This window comes from Histoplasma capsulatum, genomic scaffold (assembly GCF_000149585.1).
Source record: "Histoplasma capsulatum NAm1 scaffold_9 genomic scaffold, whole genome shotgun sequence".
Classification (NCBI taxonomy): Eukaryota; Fungi; Ascomycota; class Eurotiomycetes; order Onygenales; family Ajellomycetaceae; genus Histoplasma; species Histoplasma mississippiense.
In genome coordinates this window covers 38,272-57,607 of record NW_001813974.1, presented here as the reverse complement: position 1 = coordinate 57,607, position 19,336 = coordinate 38,272, and the positions used below count along the sequence as shown (strand labels likewise).

Sequence of the window (19,336 nt, the reverse complement as noted above, 5' to 3'; positions counted from 1 at the left end):
ACCCCCTTGGAACATATACTTTAAAGAAGTCAGGGGGACAGGTTCTACACAATCTTATAAATGGCTCTCATCTTGTAAAGGTGAAGATAGAGGATTTCAATGAGCTGTGATCATCTGCAGCACTATCATCAGCATTGAAGAAAAGAGAGCTTACAATAAAGAAGCTCAGAAAAGTGAGGGAAATCATCAATGCTTACAAATCAGATGATATCACTTACTCAGACCTCTCAACAATAACCAAAAAAAAAAGGGAGGAAATGGAAAAGGCGGGCATACAGCACACCCTGATAAATGATGAAACTGTTGCTGGTTGTACGAAATTGCAACGTAGACACCAGGTGCAACACAGTCAGAGGCGAATTCAAGACAGCTGATCAGCACATGAATCGGGTTGCAAGAAACAAAGAGATTTAGAGGAGGATTCAACTGTTTATATTAGCTCAATCACAGAGACTTCAGAGGATGAACTGTTAGAAACATCAGAAAACACATTGAAGCAAGCTATTTCAGCATCTGAGAACATTCAGAGATTGAGCAAAATTAGTTTTGATGAATCATTCACTGTAATTGTCTGAGCTTGTGAAGGGAAACAGTATAATACACAAAGGCAGAATGCTCTCATTGAAAAATATGAGATCTGCTGCATCTAGTCATCAAGCGTAGAACTGATAAAAGGTCACATAAGAGTAATGACAAAAAAAGGAAAAAAAAAAGAAAAAAAAAAGAAAGAGAAATCAGGAAAAAGATCTATTCATGCACAGCTTTAATAACCACTGCAAGAGCTTCATCTGATTTTTAAAAATACAGAGATATCATAAAAATAAAGAAAGAGCACATGTCAATAAAATGCTCAAACCCAACACTCTCAAGAATTATCAGTACAGGATGAAAATCAAAATTCAACCTGCATCAAGAACCTTAGAATCTCAAGACATGCATGAAGAAGTGCAGTACACACCTCTGCCTTGTGAAGAGCTTGACATACCAATTCAAAGTCTTCAATAGAGAGATTCACAGAAAGCTCAATAAAACAATGAGAATGCACACACAGAGAAAAACCAATCAGAGCAAAGGAGGATGAAGCAGAAGTGAGCAAGACAATGAAATGAGTATAGATGATGAACACTCATTCAACAGAAGATAAAGAAAGAATTGATGGAAATGAAAGAAATGAAATCAATGAAAGCAGAGAAAGCAGAGATGTGAATAAAGACAATACAGAAATATCAATCATCTCATTATTTTTATGAATGCTGCTATTATTATTCACATTCTCATCAACTCCTTCACCTGCCTTCTTGTTGTTCAAGACATCCACATGATCATCATCACCGGCGACTTCCTCAACAGAAGTGAGATTGTGGGTAGAAGGGAGAAGAGAAGCTGAGATGATTCATCAGCAAGTCATTCAATTAACAATCAAATTAACTTTTGACAAGGTTTGGTTGATGAAAGCTTACCAGCAGATCGCTCAACGCGACTGGAGTGATGGGAACTGCAACAGCCAGGTGCCATATTGTAGGAGGAGGGGACTAGACAGTTCAATAGATGGATAGAAATGTAGAATGATTGAAATCAGTGAGTGGGTGAATGGGATAAAATAGTTGCGAACGTGGCGTTGATTAGTGATGGGACGCCGTGTTGTGATAGGGGATTCGGGGGCGCGCGAAACAAGGGCGCCTTACCGTTTTTGGTTAGAACGTACGATCACAACGAGGGCTTGGCGAATGCCGCGCTACAAACACTTCAGGAATAGCGCGTTGCGAAGGCAGGCGCGCACGGCAGATCTGTTACCGTCACGAGGGCGTAGATGGATTTGGTAGGGGAGGATGTAGTAATTTCGGCTTATTATTCTTCCGTGGCGTACGCCACCCCCTATTATCAAGGATGGCGTACGCTACCGCACTAGTTAATTCGTATAAGAAGGGCTGCAAAGCTTAGAAGCTTTGAACAGCTCAAGCAATCTTTGAATCACACAATGATGACTCTGAAGAAGATTAAAATGCACTTTGCAACAAGACTTCAGATGGTGAATGAGAGGCATTCACTGATTTCAAAAATAACATCATCAATGATTATATGAAGAAGAGGAGCTGGCTTTTGACAGTTTTTAAAGATCAAGATTCAGTGGTTGAAAAAGCTACTGCTCACAGTCAATAAACTCATACTTGCTGCTTCACACTACTCAGAGAGGTGTGGGACAGACCTCACAGAGGGTGTTGACAAAGAGAGTACTGCTCAAACATTTAAAAAATAATGGAAAAGCCAGCTCTCAACAGATCTATATATCTTTTCAGATGGATCAAAGCAGAGCTTCAACAACATCAAATAAATGAGTTATGACTTTATGATCTATCAGAGAGACAAGCAATTGATCAGCTTCTCAACAACACTGAACTCTATATCACATATCTTCAATGCTGAGATGGTTGATGTCTATCAGACACTGAAGTGTGCAGTAAAACTCCTCTCTTATGTCATGAATAGCAGCATCAACTCTCAAATCTGACTCTGTTTTGATAATACTTTAATCATCTGAGGCATACAGAGCAACATAGCAACTGTAAGAGATGGGCTACAAGAGTAATTACAAGAGTAGTGTGAAGTACGCACAAAGGATATTAGAAAGGTAGCAATCTCTATTGTTCAAAGCTAATCGCTGATCTCCTAAAATCCACGGATATCAGCGAGCATTATATAGATAATATTGCTATCGCCACGTATCTATCGCCACGTATCTATCGCCACGTATCTATTTCCTAATATAGATATCTCCGTTGCTCCTATTACAATTATCTCCCTTCTTCAAAGGCCTGGTCCCCAGGGCTTCTTATTGTGCGAAGTTCGTAATATGTGCTGCGTGGTTGATATTGTATAAAGTTCGCAGGATAGGACCGAATTAATTGTTCGGGTTAATTCCGAAGCGTTGCTGACTCGGGAAAAACGTTGTTCCAGTTTCGGTGTTATCGCGGTCCAATCATGATTTAGGCACAACCCCTGAACCCCTTTCCTTTAACCTTTACACCACAAGTCGTATCCTAACGAGATCATCACCATCATCACTAACAACGATTTTTTTTATTTAAAAGAATACACCAATTTATCAAGCAAAGTACGCTGTATCTTCCCATGCGATTTTTATTGCGACATTCGAAGTTTTGGTTGCGTGGTTGCGTTTTCTATTTTGGGTCGGATTTTGTGTTGCTGCAACTTCTTTGATCGATATTGCAATATTGGTTTTATCCACCAACATCTGTTCTTTTCTTGCTGCTTCTTGCCTCTTCTCTCTTCTTAAAAGGTTCTTGATACTGATTAATGTCGTAATAGAATGTCAGAACCAGCTGCTTCCGTTGCCGGTTCAGAACCTATGGAGGGTGATATGCTGAATGCCATCGAGAGCATTTGCTTGGGTTGTCTGGAAAGGTTGCAAAACCCTCCAGTATACCCTTGCTTTGTGAACGACGGGCGGACACGCTGTCACGCCTGCCATATATCGAATACTGGGCAAGGATCTTGGTGCGTTACTTGAGTTATCCGATAACGCTGGCGAAGATGAGGAAGCGGACGGTCCCGTTGAAGTGTTAGAAAGGAACGCAGCAGCATATTGCTGTCGTTGTATTCGACATTTAACAACGTCTCCCCGCCATCACTGTGAGCCTGCTGAGGGTCGACGCAAGAAATGCAAGCACTGCTCGGTGATGAAGCACGTTTGCGTTCCGGTAAGTAATCGTTCTATATATGTTTTGCAGGATATAAAATAACTCATGTTTGGTGCCAGCAGACGCCGTTGAGTTGGCCCAGGCGGCTATTAACGCAGCTGAGGATTTAATTGTCGCTGGTGCAGACGCTTCGAACGTTAACGTTTTACAGGGCGCTGTGGCAGCTGCAGTTAAGTTCTTCGCAGCGAAGATCCGTGGGGCTCAACGAAATGGTTCCCCTGAGGCCCCGGCTGAAACAGTGATTGGTGAGATCCCGGTGGCTAGCTACATCGCCGGTCGCAGCTCCCAAGTCATCGTTGAAACGTCGTGCTTCGCCAGTTGAGGAAATCCGGGGTAATAAGCAGGTCTGCCTTGGTGACCATTCCTCAAATGACACTGGCCAAGCTGAGGCGGATCTGTTTTTTAATCCCTGGGTGGAATAAGTATGTTTAACAGTCAACGTCGCCTTCTTCGTTTTCGTTTGCTAACTGGCTCCTGATAGGTTTTATTAAACTGTTCCAAGTGCTCCTGGCTGTTCACCAAATTTTCTTCAGGTTCCCAAGAATTATCCGTGTCTGTGCAATCCTTCCATTTAACAAGATATTGGGTTTGACCACGGTACTGACGTTTATCCAATATAGCTTCAACTTCCCATTCCTCCTGCGCGTCTATAATTATCGGTTCTGCCTGTGGGATCTGTCCGTCGCGCGCGTGATACGGTTCGAGAAGGGAAACGTGGAACACGGGATGAATTCCTTTATATTGTGGCGTAAGCTTCAGTTTGTACGCCTGCGTACCGCGTATATCAATTATTTGGAAGGGACCCAAAAATCGATGATCTAGTTTGGGTGAAGGTCGCAAGGTGGATATATTTTTTGCACGCAGCATTACCCAGTCCCCTATATTAAAGCTTTTTGGTATATGGCGCTGATCATAATACTTTTTCTCAGCTGCTTTGGCAGCTTCTAGGCATTCTCGAATCCTGTTTTCCGCTTGCTTCATCCGTTCCACTTGTTCTATCGCCGACTTTGACGCGCCCGTGCTTGGGGGTTCCACGTCTATACGAAGTTCAGTTGGTCGGCCGATCATCGCTTCAGATGGTGTCATTTTTATCGATGCGTGGAAGGCGTTATTATATGCCCATTGCGCCAGGGGAATCCACTCTATCCAGTTATCCTGCTGGTAGCTGCAATATGTGCGAAGATAATGTTCAATCACCTGGTTCAATCGTTCCGTTTGGCCGTCGGTTTGCGGATGGAAGGCTGTTGATAATTTTCGTCGGACATGGAGTAAGTAACATAATGTTGACCAGAACTTGCTGTTTATTAATGAATCTCGGTCGCTAATAATGTTCGCAGGTAGGCCCAAAGTTTTTCGCAAGCTTCCATACAATAATGTCCGCGAGTCCTTCCGCATCTAGCTTTGAAGATGTGGGTACAATTATGGCCCATTTAGTGAACGAATCAACAAATATGACAATAGCATTATAAGTTTGACTTCCCTTCTTATTATCTGGTAGGCCTTCAATAAAGTCCATACTGATTGTATGCCATTTCTTATCTGGCACTGGATGTGGTTGTAGCAACCCGTACGGCTTATGCCGCGGTATCTTGACGCGTTGGCAAACATCGCAGGTCCTCACATATTCTGCAATCTCATCGCTCATACCATGCCACGAGTACTTGCGTTTGATCGCTTCGATGGTTTTGTCACGTCCAAAATGGCCACCTTGGGGATCATCGTGGTTCATTTTCATTATTTCATGCCTTACGGCCTTGTCTTGCGGTACGTAGACTTTACCATCTTTCCTGAGCAGGCCATCTTTGTCTACTGCCCAGGTCGAACGATCACCTACGCTAGCGTCACCCACCTCTAGTCTTCTGCGAAGTTCAGACGTGCCAGCGTCCCTATTCTGAACCTGCAGCAAGAGTTCGACAATAGATTCAGCTACCTCTTCGCGATAGGCTATCTCGGACTCAAATACCTTAACGGCTAGAATCCGTGGCACCAGGGTCCCTAGGTCTAACCCCGTAACGCCGGCGACTTCGTTCTCATCTGCAGGTGCGTTCTTTATCCTGCAGGGTTTGTTGTCATCGATGACTACGGGCCCCTTCGCCCAACAATTTTCTTTAACTTGCAGATTTTTTCGCACCATCTTGACACATTGGTCTAACTTTGTGTTTTCTTTTGTCTTTAGTGACTTAAAGATCCCCTTACGCAGCTTCTCTTGCAGGGTAGGGAGCCCCGTCAAGGGAGCTGCGTGTTTTATATAATCTGAGTGACGACTTGGTGCATCTGCGGGATTATTTTCCCCAGGATGGTGCTCAATTTCAAAATCGAACGCTGAGAGCATTTGCATCCAACGAATCTGACGCCCATTTAGCTGCTTCGTCGTCATGAAGCGCCGGAGGTTGGCATGGTCAGATAAAACAACTATTGGGTGCCTGCTACCATGTAGGTAGTGGCGCCATTGCCTGAAAGCTTCTACAATCGGCAACATTTCTAAATCATATGTTTGATAATGTCTTTCTGCTTCTGTGAGTTTTCTGGACCAAAACGCGATCGGGTGCCAGTGACCATCATCCATTAATTGCGATATTACTGCGGCGATTGCAACGCCAGATCCGTCCGTTTCTATACGGAGTTTTCGCTGCGGATCAAAATGAACTAACAACGGTGCTTTTGTAAAGCATTCTTTTAACTGCAGTATTGCGTGCTTGCAGTTCTCGTTCAGTTGGACAGGTGCGTTGTTCTTCCCCTTTTTTGTTTCGTATCCTTTTAGCAACTCAGTCAGGGGTGCCGTTATTATCGAGAACTTGTATATGAATCGTCGGTAGAAGTTGGCGAATCCTAGGAATGTTTGCAGCTCGTTTATTGTTCGCGGTTCAGGCCAATCTAGGATCGTATCGACGCGGCGTTTTTCGACAGTGATGCCCTGCGTGGTAATCACAAAACCCAGAAATCCAATTTCTGTTGCATGGAACGTACACTTACTAAGTTTCACATATAGTCTCCATCGCCTTAAACGTTCCAGCACATTCTTAACATGGGCGACGTGTTCGTCAAGCGTATTCGAATAGATTACGATATCGTCAAGATAAGCTACGCAATATACGTCCAAAATATCACTGAGGGCTTTGTTGATATAAGATTGGAAAGTCGCAGGGGCGTTGGTTAGCCCAAAGGGTAAAACCAGATACTCAAAGTGTCCGTATCGTGTTCGAAATGCCGTTTTCCATTCATCCCCCGCTCGTATGCGGATTCTATGATACGCGTCCCTAAGATCCAATTGCGTGTATATTTTGGCACCTGCTAATCTATCGAGTATTTCACTTATCAGGGGCAGCGGATACCGATTCTTGACTGTTATTTCGTTCAACCCTCGATAATCTACGCAAAGACGCAGGGTTCCGTCTTTCTTCGGTGCGAATAATACTGGCGCACCGGCTGGGCTCTTGGACGGGCGTATCCAATTCTTCTCTAATGCCTTTTCAATATATTCTCGGAGGACGGAGAGTTCTTGAGGTGACAGGTTATATATCGGTCGGTACGGTGGTTCCTTGCCAGGTTTGAGATCTATGGCATGATCGTGGGGTGCGTGTTCCGCGTCAGGTATATCTTCTCGGAATACATCAAGATAATCCTTATAATCATCCGGGATATTTGGCTCAGTCGCTGCGTGCGCAGCTCGCAATGGAAAGGCGGCGAATATAATGTTGCTGTTGTCCATTAAAGTTGCAAATTCCTTAGCGGTATCTAGGTGCACGTGGCTAATATTTGACGCTTTCCTATAGGTCCAGCATCTTCGCACCCAGTCAATGTCGGGGTTCGCAGCTTGCAACCATGGCATACCCAGAATTACATCGTATCCACTGATGTCGGCTTCTTCGAAATGGTGGAATCCTTCCCGAAGGACATGTTCATCATCGATAATCTTCATTGCAGCTTTTCGTTGTCCATATGATTTAACCCTATGATTATCAACTGCTTCCACTACTTTCGGTTTACCTTCTGACTTCGAGAAATATTTCAATGCCCAAGCATGGGACACGAAGTTCGCATCCGCGCCAGAATCTACTAACGTCCACGCCATTGACCATCCCACTTCTGTCAACATCCAGGTGTTCATTGCCAATAAGTGTTTATCTCGCAGCCTAGTCGTCTGTATTCCCAATGCAGCAGCTGCTCCTACGATTGGGATTGCTAGTTTTTTGCTTGTCGGACTTGGTTGCGCTTTTCGGGGTATAACATCCAACAATCGTTTGCGACATGCCCCTTCTTATGGCAGTGTGAGCACTCCTTCATCCAATTATATTTATCCTTCTTGGTTTGTTCAGTTGAACCCGTCTGTTCCTCTCGTTTCCTTTTATTCCGGTGGTTGCTAGATTTATCAGAACGACGCTGATTCCCTACGAATATCGCAGGTCTGCCTTTGCGAATGGCGCGTCGTCGCTCCGGCATATTTTCCTCGAGAGTCTGTAGAGTTCGAAGCAACTCTTCGTAGTTCTGGGGTTCTTGATTTCGACGGTCGAGTTCGGTGCGTAGCACCTTCAATGCCTTACTACGCAGGTTATCCATTCTCTGTTCCTCGCTGTATGGGGGTAAGTAATACTCCCAATCTTCGAGATATTTAGAAAAGTCGCGTATCGACTGCCACTCCTGTTGCTTAGCATCCTGGAATCTTTGGCTCGCCAATCGACGCTGATTCTGCGGGTCGTTAATTTGCATCTCTAGGTGTGATAGCATATCGTCGAATGTTAACGGTGTTGCTCCTCCGCGTCTCTCGTATGCTGATACAAAATTCAACCACTTCTGCTTAACGTGGGCATCAAGGTAGAGTTTGGCGTCGTTTATCTTGCGTTCTTCTTTTCGATAATATCGACGGTGGCGTGCAAAGAGAGTCAACATGCGATCTTTATAGTCCTTAAATTCTAACATATTCTTTCCTCGATAGTAATCCTTAATCTCCAATTTCGGCGGTGTTTCGTTATCATCATCCATATTGTCTGCGGGTCGATTTTGCGGTAGTTCTGCGGCGATATCCTGGGTTGGTCGGGACTCGATAAAAGTATCTTCGCGAATCTGTGCTTCCAACTCGTTGAGGCGTTGTTGCGCGTGCAGAATAGCTAACTGTTGCTCTCGTTCACGGATTTGATCGTTTAACTGTTGCAATCGGGCATTGTGGTCGTCGGAGGTGGTAGAGGATTCGGGTTGGTTCCCAAGGGATCTTGCGCGTGTCGAAACCATCTTGCGTGTTTTAACTAACGTTGCGTGTTTTGTTGTAGGTGTGCGTAACAACGGACCACTCAAATAAGGTTTAGAGCGATTAGAATTGTAAGAGATGGGCTACAAGAGTAATTACAAGAGTAGTGTGAAGTACGCACAAAGGATATTAGAAAGGTAGCAATCTCTATTGTTCAAAGCTAATCGCTGATCTCCTAAAATCCACGGATATCAGCGAGCATTATATAGATAATATTGCTATCGCCACGTATCTATCGCCACGTATCTATCGCCACGTATCTATTTCCTAATATAGATATCTCCGTTGCTCCTATTACAGCAACCTCCTCATGCCGAGCGTTCAACCACTGTCATAAGCTTTTCAGACAGCACAATGTAGGCCTGAAATGATCTCCAGAGCATATGAAGATAGAAAGCAATGAGGAAGCAAACCATCTGACTAAATGTGCAGTCTCATCAACAACAGTCTCAGCCTATAAGCCTGAAACCACACCCACAGTCAGCGGGATCTGCACAGTGGTCAAGCAGCTCAGTCAGAAGGCAAGGCAGAAGTGATGAAATGAAATGTATAACAAATTCTCTAACTGATATTGAGACTGAAGGCCCAGCAGATCATCAGTGAAGTATCAGATTAAAGCCTCATCAAAGCTCACCATATTGCAGCATGCTCTCCACCACTGACTCACACTTCACTCCTCTTAATGGTGGAAAAGTCAACCCTCAACAGATCTATATGTTTTCTCAGATGGATCAGAACGGAGCCTTGACAACAGCAGGCAGGTGGGCTATGGCTTCATAGTCTATCAGGGAAATAAACAGCTGGCCAGCTTCTCAGCTGCGCTGAGCCCTATGTCACATGTCTTCGACGCTGAGGCAGTTGGTGCCTGCCGGGCATTAGAGTGCGCTGTGAAGCTCCTACCTTGTGTCACAGAGGACAGCAGCAACCCTCAGATCTGGCTCTGCCTCGACAACACCTCAGTCATCTGGGGCATACGGGGCGGTGCAGCAGCCTCCTCAAACTGGGCCTACAACCGCTGCCATGAGCTCCTCAGACAGCACAATGTCGGCCTGAAGTGGGCTCCTGGGCATATGGGGATAGAGGGCAATGAGGAAGCAGACCGCTTGGCTAAGCGGGCAGTCTCATCCACTGCAGCCCCAGCCTATGGTCTCGAGGCCACACCCACAGTCAGTGGGGTCCGCACAGTGGCCAAGCAGCTCAGCCAAGAGGCAAGGCGAAAGTGGTGGAGTGGAGCCTGTGGCAAGCTCTCTGACTGGTACCGGGGCTGGAGTTTCAGCAGGCCGACTGTGGAATACCAAGTGAAGGCCCCTCCGGAGCTCACCATGCCACGGCATGCCCTTCACCGCTGGCTCGCACTCTGCTCCTCTCATGGGGACTTCTCCTGGTACCACAGGCGTTTCCAGCATGCAGATGCGAGGCTCACCTGTGTCTGTGGACACAACAAGAGCCCAGAACATTTGGTGCTCTGTCGACACTCACAGAGGCACTTTCTTCACTGGCCCAAGAGGCCAGCAGCACGGCCACACAACCGGGCGACAGCTGTTGCCTATCTAGGGTCTCTGACCCCTACAGACTTTGTAGAACTGCTGGACTGCACGCAGTTCTACACACGGTACTGCACAAGGTAACGCAGCCGGCTGGCTGCAAACCATCTGACAACCCCCGCAGCAGTTCCACGAGGCCGGCCTGCTGAGTACACCCACGGTAGCTAGTGCAACTGCCAGGGACATCACAGTCTATGCAGACAGTACAGATAGCACAACTAGGCTCATCTGTCTCAATTAGCTGTGGTGTAATCAGTACAGTCTACGTGTCTGACTCAGCTGATATGGTTTTGACTGCCGGCATTGTATCTACGCGTGCTCTGCTTTGTTTTCCTCTCGTTTGCCCTTGTCTCTATCGGCTCAAATGCTTCTTCTTCCTTCTTTTCTTTGCTCTCTCTGTCATTCTCTGCTCTTTTCCTGTCACAACCTTCTTCAGTGCTCTCTCCTTCATTATTTATCTTGTCTGTCTTTCTTCTGATGTTAGAAGCACAGACAGCTTTCTGATCAACTGAGAGAGGTATCCCTCTCTGCTCACTATAAAGCCTTCCAGGCACGGCAGCGGCGGTCCCCTCAGGGAACCACACTATAGCCCCACCATGAATGGCCATACGTCGGGCCAGAAGTGGATGCGCAGCTCAGAAAAATCCTTTGCAATGAGCTGAGTCTTCTCAAGAGTTGCCACCTGGATTCTGTTTTCTCTCTCTCTTTGTGTACATAGAAATCTCTCCAGCGTAGCACGTCTCCATGCCCTTCGGGAGGCTTCTGAAACACGGGCGCTGCCCGTGTTTTCTCCGGGACGTTAAACCTATACATACATACATACATACATGCATAGAAAGATAATAATGTGGTTTTACTACTGTTTACAGTTCATAAATCAGATAGCTTCATTGAATGTATTCAGAAATGTTCTGAGATCAATTCCATCAACAGCCTGCAGATTCAACATTTATTTAATGATAAATTTGAACAAACTATAAAGATTTCTACCATTATTGATGATTATAATCATTATATGAATGGGATTGATCTAGCAAATCAGTATAGAGCGTTCTATGAGACTCATATGCTCATCAATCACATATGATTGGCAATTCTATACTGGATTATTGACCATGCTATTGTTAATGCTTATATTTTTGATAGATTAGCTACTACTGACATTACTGCTAACACTGGCACTGACATTGCTCTATCTCATACTCAATTCCATCAACAACTTTATCTTCATCTCTTTGAATTCTCAAGTTCTCTACCCTCAACTTAATCAAATTTATATATTAATCATCATCAAATTCCTCTGCCAAAATCTCAAACTTGTACCTGATGTCAGTATAAAAAAAAGAGAACAGAGTAGAATAAAAATAGAGTTTCAAGATCAAGATATAATTATGCTGCATGTAATAATATTCCTCTCTGTCTGAAAAGTCAGTGTTGGCAGGAGTTCCATTCTAATAATTAATTAGAGTTAGATCTAATAGATTACATAAATTACATTAAAACATCAATACAGCTAATCTCTCATATAATCCAGTAGTTTTCATGTATTTAATACACTAAGATACGCGCTAAAAAACCGCGCTAATTGTGCCTCGCCCTCAGATGAGGAGATATTCAACCCTCTGTAATCATCAAATCTTGCTTAGCTTAGCACTAATGACAGGGGAGATGCTTGGCATTAATGAGAGCGGCTTCCAGCGGCCACCAGAAGTGGCTCAAAATGTCAGCAGCAGGATTCGAATCTACAGCACATCTAACAGTGCTACCTTGAGTAACAATTTTATCAACTGCGCCACGCGGGTCAGAACGGAAGTATTTATATAAAGAAATAATTAAATGATATTAAATTATTATTATAATTATTATTTTATTATAATATAATATGCAGTCAGTGATTATGACATCAGTTTGAAATACTTTAAAATTTTTCAAATCAAGAATAATCTAATTTACAAAAATAATTTGACACATACATTAACAGAACTTCAACTCAATATCAAACAATTATACAAACTGTTCAATTAATGAAAATAAAATCAAAAGAAAATCAATGAATTAACACAATTCAATTTCAAAATAGATGAAATAAACATTATAAAAAACAGAAATTATTAAACAACAAAAGAAAAGAAAGATTATACTATTATGATTATTAAAAAATAAATTAAACTTTTCAAAATAAATCAAAACTAATGATAAATTAAAGCAAAATTAAAAAAAAAAAAAAACTAAAAGAAACTCATATTCAAATTTTAATTGTATTATTATAATAAAAAAATTTCTTTTTATATTTTATTGAATATGATTTTTATTTTGATTTAATGTCAAATTTGAAGTAATGTATATTTTTTTCTTTATATAAATCAAATATCTTATCATTTTTATAAATATGATTTTTTAATTTTTCATTTAATAAAAGATCATATTATAATTTTTTAAAAACAGATTTTTAATTTAATAATTTTTTTTACAGTTTTATCAGTTATTTCATTGTTATACATATTTATATAAATAGATACTTAATAACAATAAATAAAATAATTAAATGAAATTTTCTTTTAAATACTCTGAAGACTTTTCAAAATAATTTTAATATTAATGTAATGCACTTGCTTATGTACTCGCTTATCATTTCCTTCTATTTATCTTCATTTATTATTGCCTTTTATTATGTTCTCGCTACCACTATTTCCATATATGTATATATACATCTGCATGTACTTCACACATCTTCGTTTCTCTTTTCTTTTTTAGTGATTAGCTACTACTACTACTACTTGTAAGAAACCGGCACTAAGATGTCAGTGCTAGGCCGGAATTAGCGATAGCTTTAAAGATATGACATCGCCGAACATAGCACCGCCAATGTCATATCAGATTTGAAATCAAGGCATTATCTTGTCACTTGCATCATACTACATCATTTACATCATAGCAAGTTCGATCTGCTTATGATACTGTGTATATAGATAGCAGCTGGCTGAATCTTCTAGAGGTCAGCGGATCATTCTGTTTTAATCTGACCTCTACTGTAAAAAATGAGTTGTAGAAATAGTTATAAGAGTAATGTGAAGTATGCACAAAAGATATTTAAAAGATAGCAATTTCTATTATTCAAAGTTAATCACTGATCTTCTTTATCTACAGATATTAGTAAGCATTATATAGACAATGTTGTCATCACACTACATTCATCACAATTGATTGTTCCATGCCTTTCTATCGCCATGTATCTATTTTCTAATATAGATATCTCTGTTGCGTTTATTATATCTACATGCTACAATATCGCTATTAATCTGAATCCTCTCTGATATATTACCGTATTATCTTTTATAATTTAAATCTTACAGAGTTTTAAGGATCTCTTGTGATATAAGCAGTTAATTTTCACACCGCTGCTTACACTACTACTATTATTACTACTATTATTATCTCTTATCATTATCATTATCATTATATTAATATACACTGTTTACTATCTTCTTCTATTATTCACTCTTTACACTGTTATCACCCCTAATAATTAATTATTCATTTTTTATTTTATTACTTTAAAATCTTTCAAACTCTGCTTGATTATCAGAGAGTCTTTAAATATATGCAAATTTTTTTCATTATTCAATTTTCATTTTAGTCAATTTGAAAGCTCTTAAAATTGCAAATAATTTAGTATTAAAAATCTTAAAATCTCTGATTCTTTTTCAATTTATCAAGAATTAAAAAAATAGTTTTTATCATTTTCTAAATCTGCTATTTCAATATCAAAATTCTTGTTTTCTCACATTTTAAATCATCAATGTATATAAGAATTGTTTTATCTTTTATTGATTTTATAAGTTTTAAATAAAGTTATTATATCTCATTTTTTTTAAAAAATTAATTAATATTTAAATCAATAAAATTATCATGATTTTCTTTTTAAAAAGAGAGATTTTTAAAAAGTTTTTTTTTATATTTAAATTAAAAAAACTGTCTTCAATTATAAAATAAATTTTAAATCTTTGATATGGTATCTTTTTTCTTTGTTATTACTATTATTATTCCTCCATCATACTTGTAGGCAAGCAGTGCTTATGCCGAGTCCCGGGGTAATGTTAAATACCGACAAGGGGAGGTTATACAGAAGAAATGTTTAGTGTTGAATGCTGTCAGCAATATAACACATACATAGAAAAATTAATACAACCAGAATTTGATACTCACAATACAAATTTCCAACTCATAAACAATAAGTTAAATCAGATAATAGATTCATTTAAAAATATCTACTTAACAGATTCACATTTCTTTATTTTAGAAGCTGAGAAATTGACTCTGGATGTAATATTGTTCTCTTGTAGATTTCAAATTTATGCATCTTGAGTCCCCACGCCAAGGCGCTATCTGATGGCTGCGTTACTCATTCAGCCACCGGGGCTATTTTTTCTTTGTAAAGATTTTGAATTTTGAGATAAATTTATTTCATTTCAATATAAATAAAGTTCTCAATCTAATTTTATTTTAATTGATTTGTTTGAAAAAGAATGTGAAAATCTTTTTTTAATTGAATGATTTGAATATAACTTTATGATTTTAAAAGTATAATTCATATAGATTTTATCAAATCTCATTTATGAAATTGTGACAAGAGTATAAAAAACCCCGGTGGCCGAATGGGTAATGCGGCCACCAGGTAGCGCCTTGGCGTGGGGACCCAAGGCGTGTGGGTTTGAAACCCACAAGAGGACAACATTACATCCAGAGCCAATTTCTCAGCTTCTAAAATAAAGAGATGTGAACTTGCCCAGTAGGTACCTTCAGGCGGACCTACTACCTGATTTAGCTTATTGTTTCTGAGCTGGAAACCTGTATCATGAGTATCAAAGCCTGTCTTTAATTAATTTTCCTATGTTTTTATTATATTCTTGACATCATTCAACACTAAGCATTCCTCCTGTATAACCAACTCTTGCTTGTATTTAACATTACACAAGGACTCGTCATAAGCACTGCTTGCATACGAGTATAACGGAAGAATAATAATAATAATAATAATAAAAGTACAAAAAAAAATTACAGTAGAAAGTAAAGAGCTTTAATGTTGATAAAAGTAAAAGGAAAGAGAATTTTTTTTTTTTTTTTTTAAAATGTCTTTTTATCTCTTCATTTACAATTTAATAATCAAAAACTGATCAATTCTATCATATTAAGAAATTAATAACAATACATATATTATTTATCTAATGAATATAATTGAGATACTATTATCAAATGAGCAATATATCAACCAAGTGCATATATAATGTGAAAAAATTGATACTTATAATACTATATAACAAGCTATATATACGCAAATCACTAAAAACAGCTCTTATGAAAACAGGGGGTAATTGTAAAGCACTCATTTATTATTTTCTGATATATATATTATTTTTATTTATTGCTGCTTTTTATTGCTATGTTCTCACTACCACTGTTTTCAAGAATATATATATATTTATATGTATTCTATATATCTTCTTTTCTTTTCCTTCCCTTTCTTAGTGTTTAAATACTATTTATTACTATCATTTATTATTACTATACATTATCTACTATCTTTTATCATGCACTCTTCGCACTATTATCACCTTTCACACAAGAACTGTGATCAGATTTTAAGATCAAGTAAAAAAAAAAATATGATTCAACTTATTAATTTATATTCATTATAATAAATAAATCACTGCAATCTGTAACATTGATTGAGAAGGCAACTCATGCAGTCTGCACCATATTTTAAACATTCATGATTGAATGTACATGATTGCTGCTCGCATTGAACAGCGCGGCTCAACAGTTTTAAATCATGATATGAAAATTCTTTAAAGGATTTTTGTCTAGAGTTCAATGGGGTGATGGTTTTATGTATTTGACGGATACTATCATCAAAAGATTTTAAAGCTGCTTTATCCAAGGCAGGTAAGCTTTGTAGTTGATTGCTCACTTCAAAGACTTGTAAAGTCGTTTTTTGATTATTCTTATTTGTCAATCATAATTTGAAAATAGATATTGAAATTTAATTACTCAAATAAGAAATAATTAAAATCGGCACTTACTAAAGTATTTCGTGCTATCACATTCAAACTAGCAAAAGAGAACATTATAACGATAAAATAAAATAGTGAAATCATTTTTATAAATTTATATTAATTTTTAAACTGATATTTTTTCATAAATTTTAAATTTAGTGTAAATAAAAAATTAAATCAATACATTTAATGATCTTATTTATATTATATACTTATATATTCCTATTTTAGTTTAATAAATATCTACTTGAAATTATACTTTTCCATTTGTCCGTAGTTATACAGTAAAATTTTTAATTTTACTTCACCATTGTATATTATTTATGATGAATTAGTTAGTAGTATTTGTTAGTTAATTAGCTTACACAATTAATCTTTAATACTTCTTCGTGATGGGTTAACACCCGTTCATAGTCCAACTTGCATAATCAACCTTGTTACTACCCATTCGCCTTCTCACATGCTCATGTATGCCCACAGAATGCTCCTCTTCTCATGATTCTGCTTCACAATTGTGCAGTCTCTAATGATCCCTTCATATGTTCTTTAACATTCTTTCACTCTGTTCTTCATTGTGGTGTGATCTCTGATATTTCTTCATTCTGATTTCTTTTCTATAAAAACCCTCTCTATACAATCTTTTTTTTTTGATCTTTTTTCTTTTTTTTTCTTCATCAATTTGTTAATCTGTATTAGAATAATACTTAGTCTGTTTGAGCTGTACACCGGTACATCTATTGCAGTTAGTGCAGATGGTACAAATGGTACAATCTGCAACATTGGTTTAATTGATAGCACGCCCGTTACATTCTTCATCTACTTATATATTTATACATTTCTATAAAAATCTTCATTTTAAAATTTCATTTTACAATTATATAGTCATTTAATCTATTTCTACTTTATAATTTTTTTATTATAGTATATTTTCATTCATAATTTATATAGTTATACTTTTTAAATGAATGATTGTAATTCAAATCAAGATTTAAAATATCTCTATATTGAAGAAAGAATTATAATATTCATTTTTACTATGTATATTAATAACAATGTATGAGAAGATAAATGTTCATTTTTGGGGCGACGGGGCGAGGATCTTGTTCCAGGGCTCAGTCAGGCCTTTCCACCATTTTACGAACCTTGTACCCCTCCCCTGTTCATGACCGGACCAATGTGATTTTCGCCCGAGAAGTTGCCCCACACCGGGTGTGAGCTACGCCGTGGTTAACGTAATCAACCACCCAACGCTCGTTTCCACCCAACACTCGCCCAAATCTCCCAAATTCATCCATCTTCAAATACCCACAACATGCACCACGAAGCAGTTATAGAGGCAGCGATTGATGATTTACACTCACAGTTGACCCCTAATTATACCGAAACTGCTAAAAAATATGGAATCAGTCAACATACATTATCACGGCGTTACAACAGCATTCAGATGTCAAGAAAGGAAGCAAGCTCTACCCACTGCAAAAATCTCTCAGATTCACAAGAAGAACAGCTTCTTTTTCATATTAATTGATTGTCAGATCACGGTTTCCCTTGTACATCTCAAATCCTTCATAATCTCATTGTTGAGATTCTAAAATCGCCTGTGGGAGTCAACTGGGTGCCACAGTTCTGCCAACATCACAAGGATGTCATCACGTCAGTTTACCTGCGAAATATCGATCAAAAATGCAAGATCGCAGACAATTCTACATAATTTCAAGCATTATTTTGATCTTGTATAGATTGCTTTCTTCTACTGCTTTTTTTGCTTTTATCTTGTCAATTTTTATGTTGATTTGCAGCTACAGGAAAAAATCACCAAATACAACATTGAATCCACAAATATCTACAACTTCAATGAAAAAGGATTCCTATTAGACCTCATCCACACCCTCAAACATATTGTATCGATTAGTTCGCTCAAGTCAGGCCATACAATAGGTGCGAGCCAGAATGGCAGTCATGAATTCATCACACTACTGATCTCAATTTGTGCAGATGGAACTTCACTCCCACCTGCTCTCATATATCAAGGAGAATCAAGAGATATGCAAGATACTTGGCTGGAGGATTTTGATAGTGAAAAGGATCAGGCCTACTTTACTGCTTCAGACAATGGATGGAGCAATGATGAATATGGGTTAATGTGGTTAAAGAAGATCTTTGAACCTCATACAAAAAAGAAAGCAGGGCGTGGGTATAGGCTTCTTATATTGAATGGCCACTCCTCCCACATTAATATGGCATTCATCAATTACACGATTTCACATCGGATTCTACTTGCTGTCTTTCCTCCCCATTCTACTCACCGATTACAGCCGCTAGATGTTGGAATATTTGGATCATTGGGTAAATCATACTCAAATCAACTAAATGAATGGATGAGAACTGGAATGGGATTCATATGCACTACAAAGAGGTCTTTTTGACAGCTATTTGATGCAGCATGGAAGGAGGCAGTTACACCTTCAAATATTATATCTGTGTTCACAGCAGTTGGCCTATATCCATTTGATCCGGACCGGGTTCTTAAAAAGCTCGCAATATGCCCTTGCACCCCCCCAGACCAATATCGACCCAGAACCTCTACTTCTATTATTGGCATGTGGAAATTGGTGAAGCAAGTCAAGCAGCAGCAGCATCGAATCTCTCATGATCTCAACTGAGTGATCCGTGCGGGAGAAAATCTTGCTCTTGATAAAGAGATTCTTCTAATAGAGAACAGGCAACTACAGCAAGCTCTTTAATCAAGAGAGAAGACATCGCAAGCGTGGCAGGGCA

General features: G+C 39.1%; 4 protein-coding genes across 4 annotated transcripts; 2 read left to right on the top strand and 2 right to left on the bottom strand.

Annotated features, from left to right (window-relative positions):
* Nucleotides 1–3,679: 3,679 nt before the first annotated feature.
* On the top strand, nt 3,680–4,041 carry HCAG_07485 (predicted protein; the record flags this gene model as incomplete). Its single annotated transcript, XM_001537126.1, has 2 exons — nt 3,680–3,719; nt 3,779–4,041. The coding sequence occupies 2 exons, from the start codon at nt 3,680–3,682 to the stop codon at nt 4,039–4,041; spliced, it is 303 nt and encodes a 100-aa protein (XP_001537176.1).
* Nucleotides 4,042–5,040: 999 nt separating this feature from the next.
* HCAG_07484 (hypothetical protein) lies at nt 5,041–7,638 on the bottom strand (the record flags this gene model as incomplete). Its single annotated transcript, XM_001537125.1, has 3 exons — nt 5,041–5,753; nt 5,916–6,668; nt 7,143–7,638. 3 exons carry the CDS (start codon nt 7,636–7,638, stop codon nt 5,041–5,043), a joined length of 1,962 nt encoding a protein of 653 aa, XP_001537175.1.
* A 610-nt stretch (nt 7,639–8,248) lies between these two features.
* Nucleotides 8,249–8,945, bottom strand: HCAG_07483 (predicted protein; the record flags this gene model as incomplete). Its single annotated transcript, XM_001537124.1, has 2 exons — nt 8,249–8,259; nt 8,399–8,945. 2 exons carry the CDS (start codon nt 8,943–8,945, stop codon nt 8,249–8,251), a joined length of 558 nt encoding a protein of 185 aa, XP_001537174.1.
* A 399-nt stretch (nt 8,946–9,344) lies between these two features.
* On the top strand, nt 9,345–10,589 carry HCAG_07482 (predicted protein; the record flags this gene model as incomplete). Its single annotated transcript, XM_001537123.1, has 2 exons — nt 9,345–9,493; nt 9,656–10,589. 2 exons carry the CDS (start codon nt 9,345–9,347, stop codon nt 10,587–10,589), a joined length of 1,083 nt encoding a protein of 360 aa, XP_001537173.1.
* Between the last annotated feature and the right edge of the window lie 8,747 nt (nt 10,590–19,336).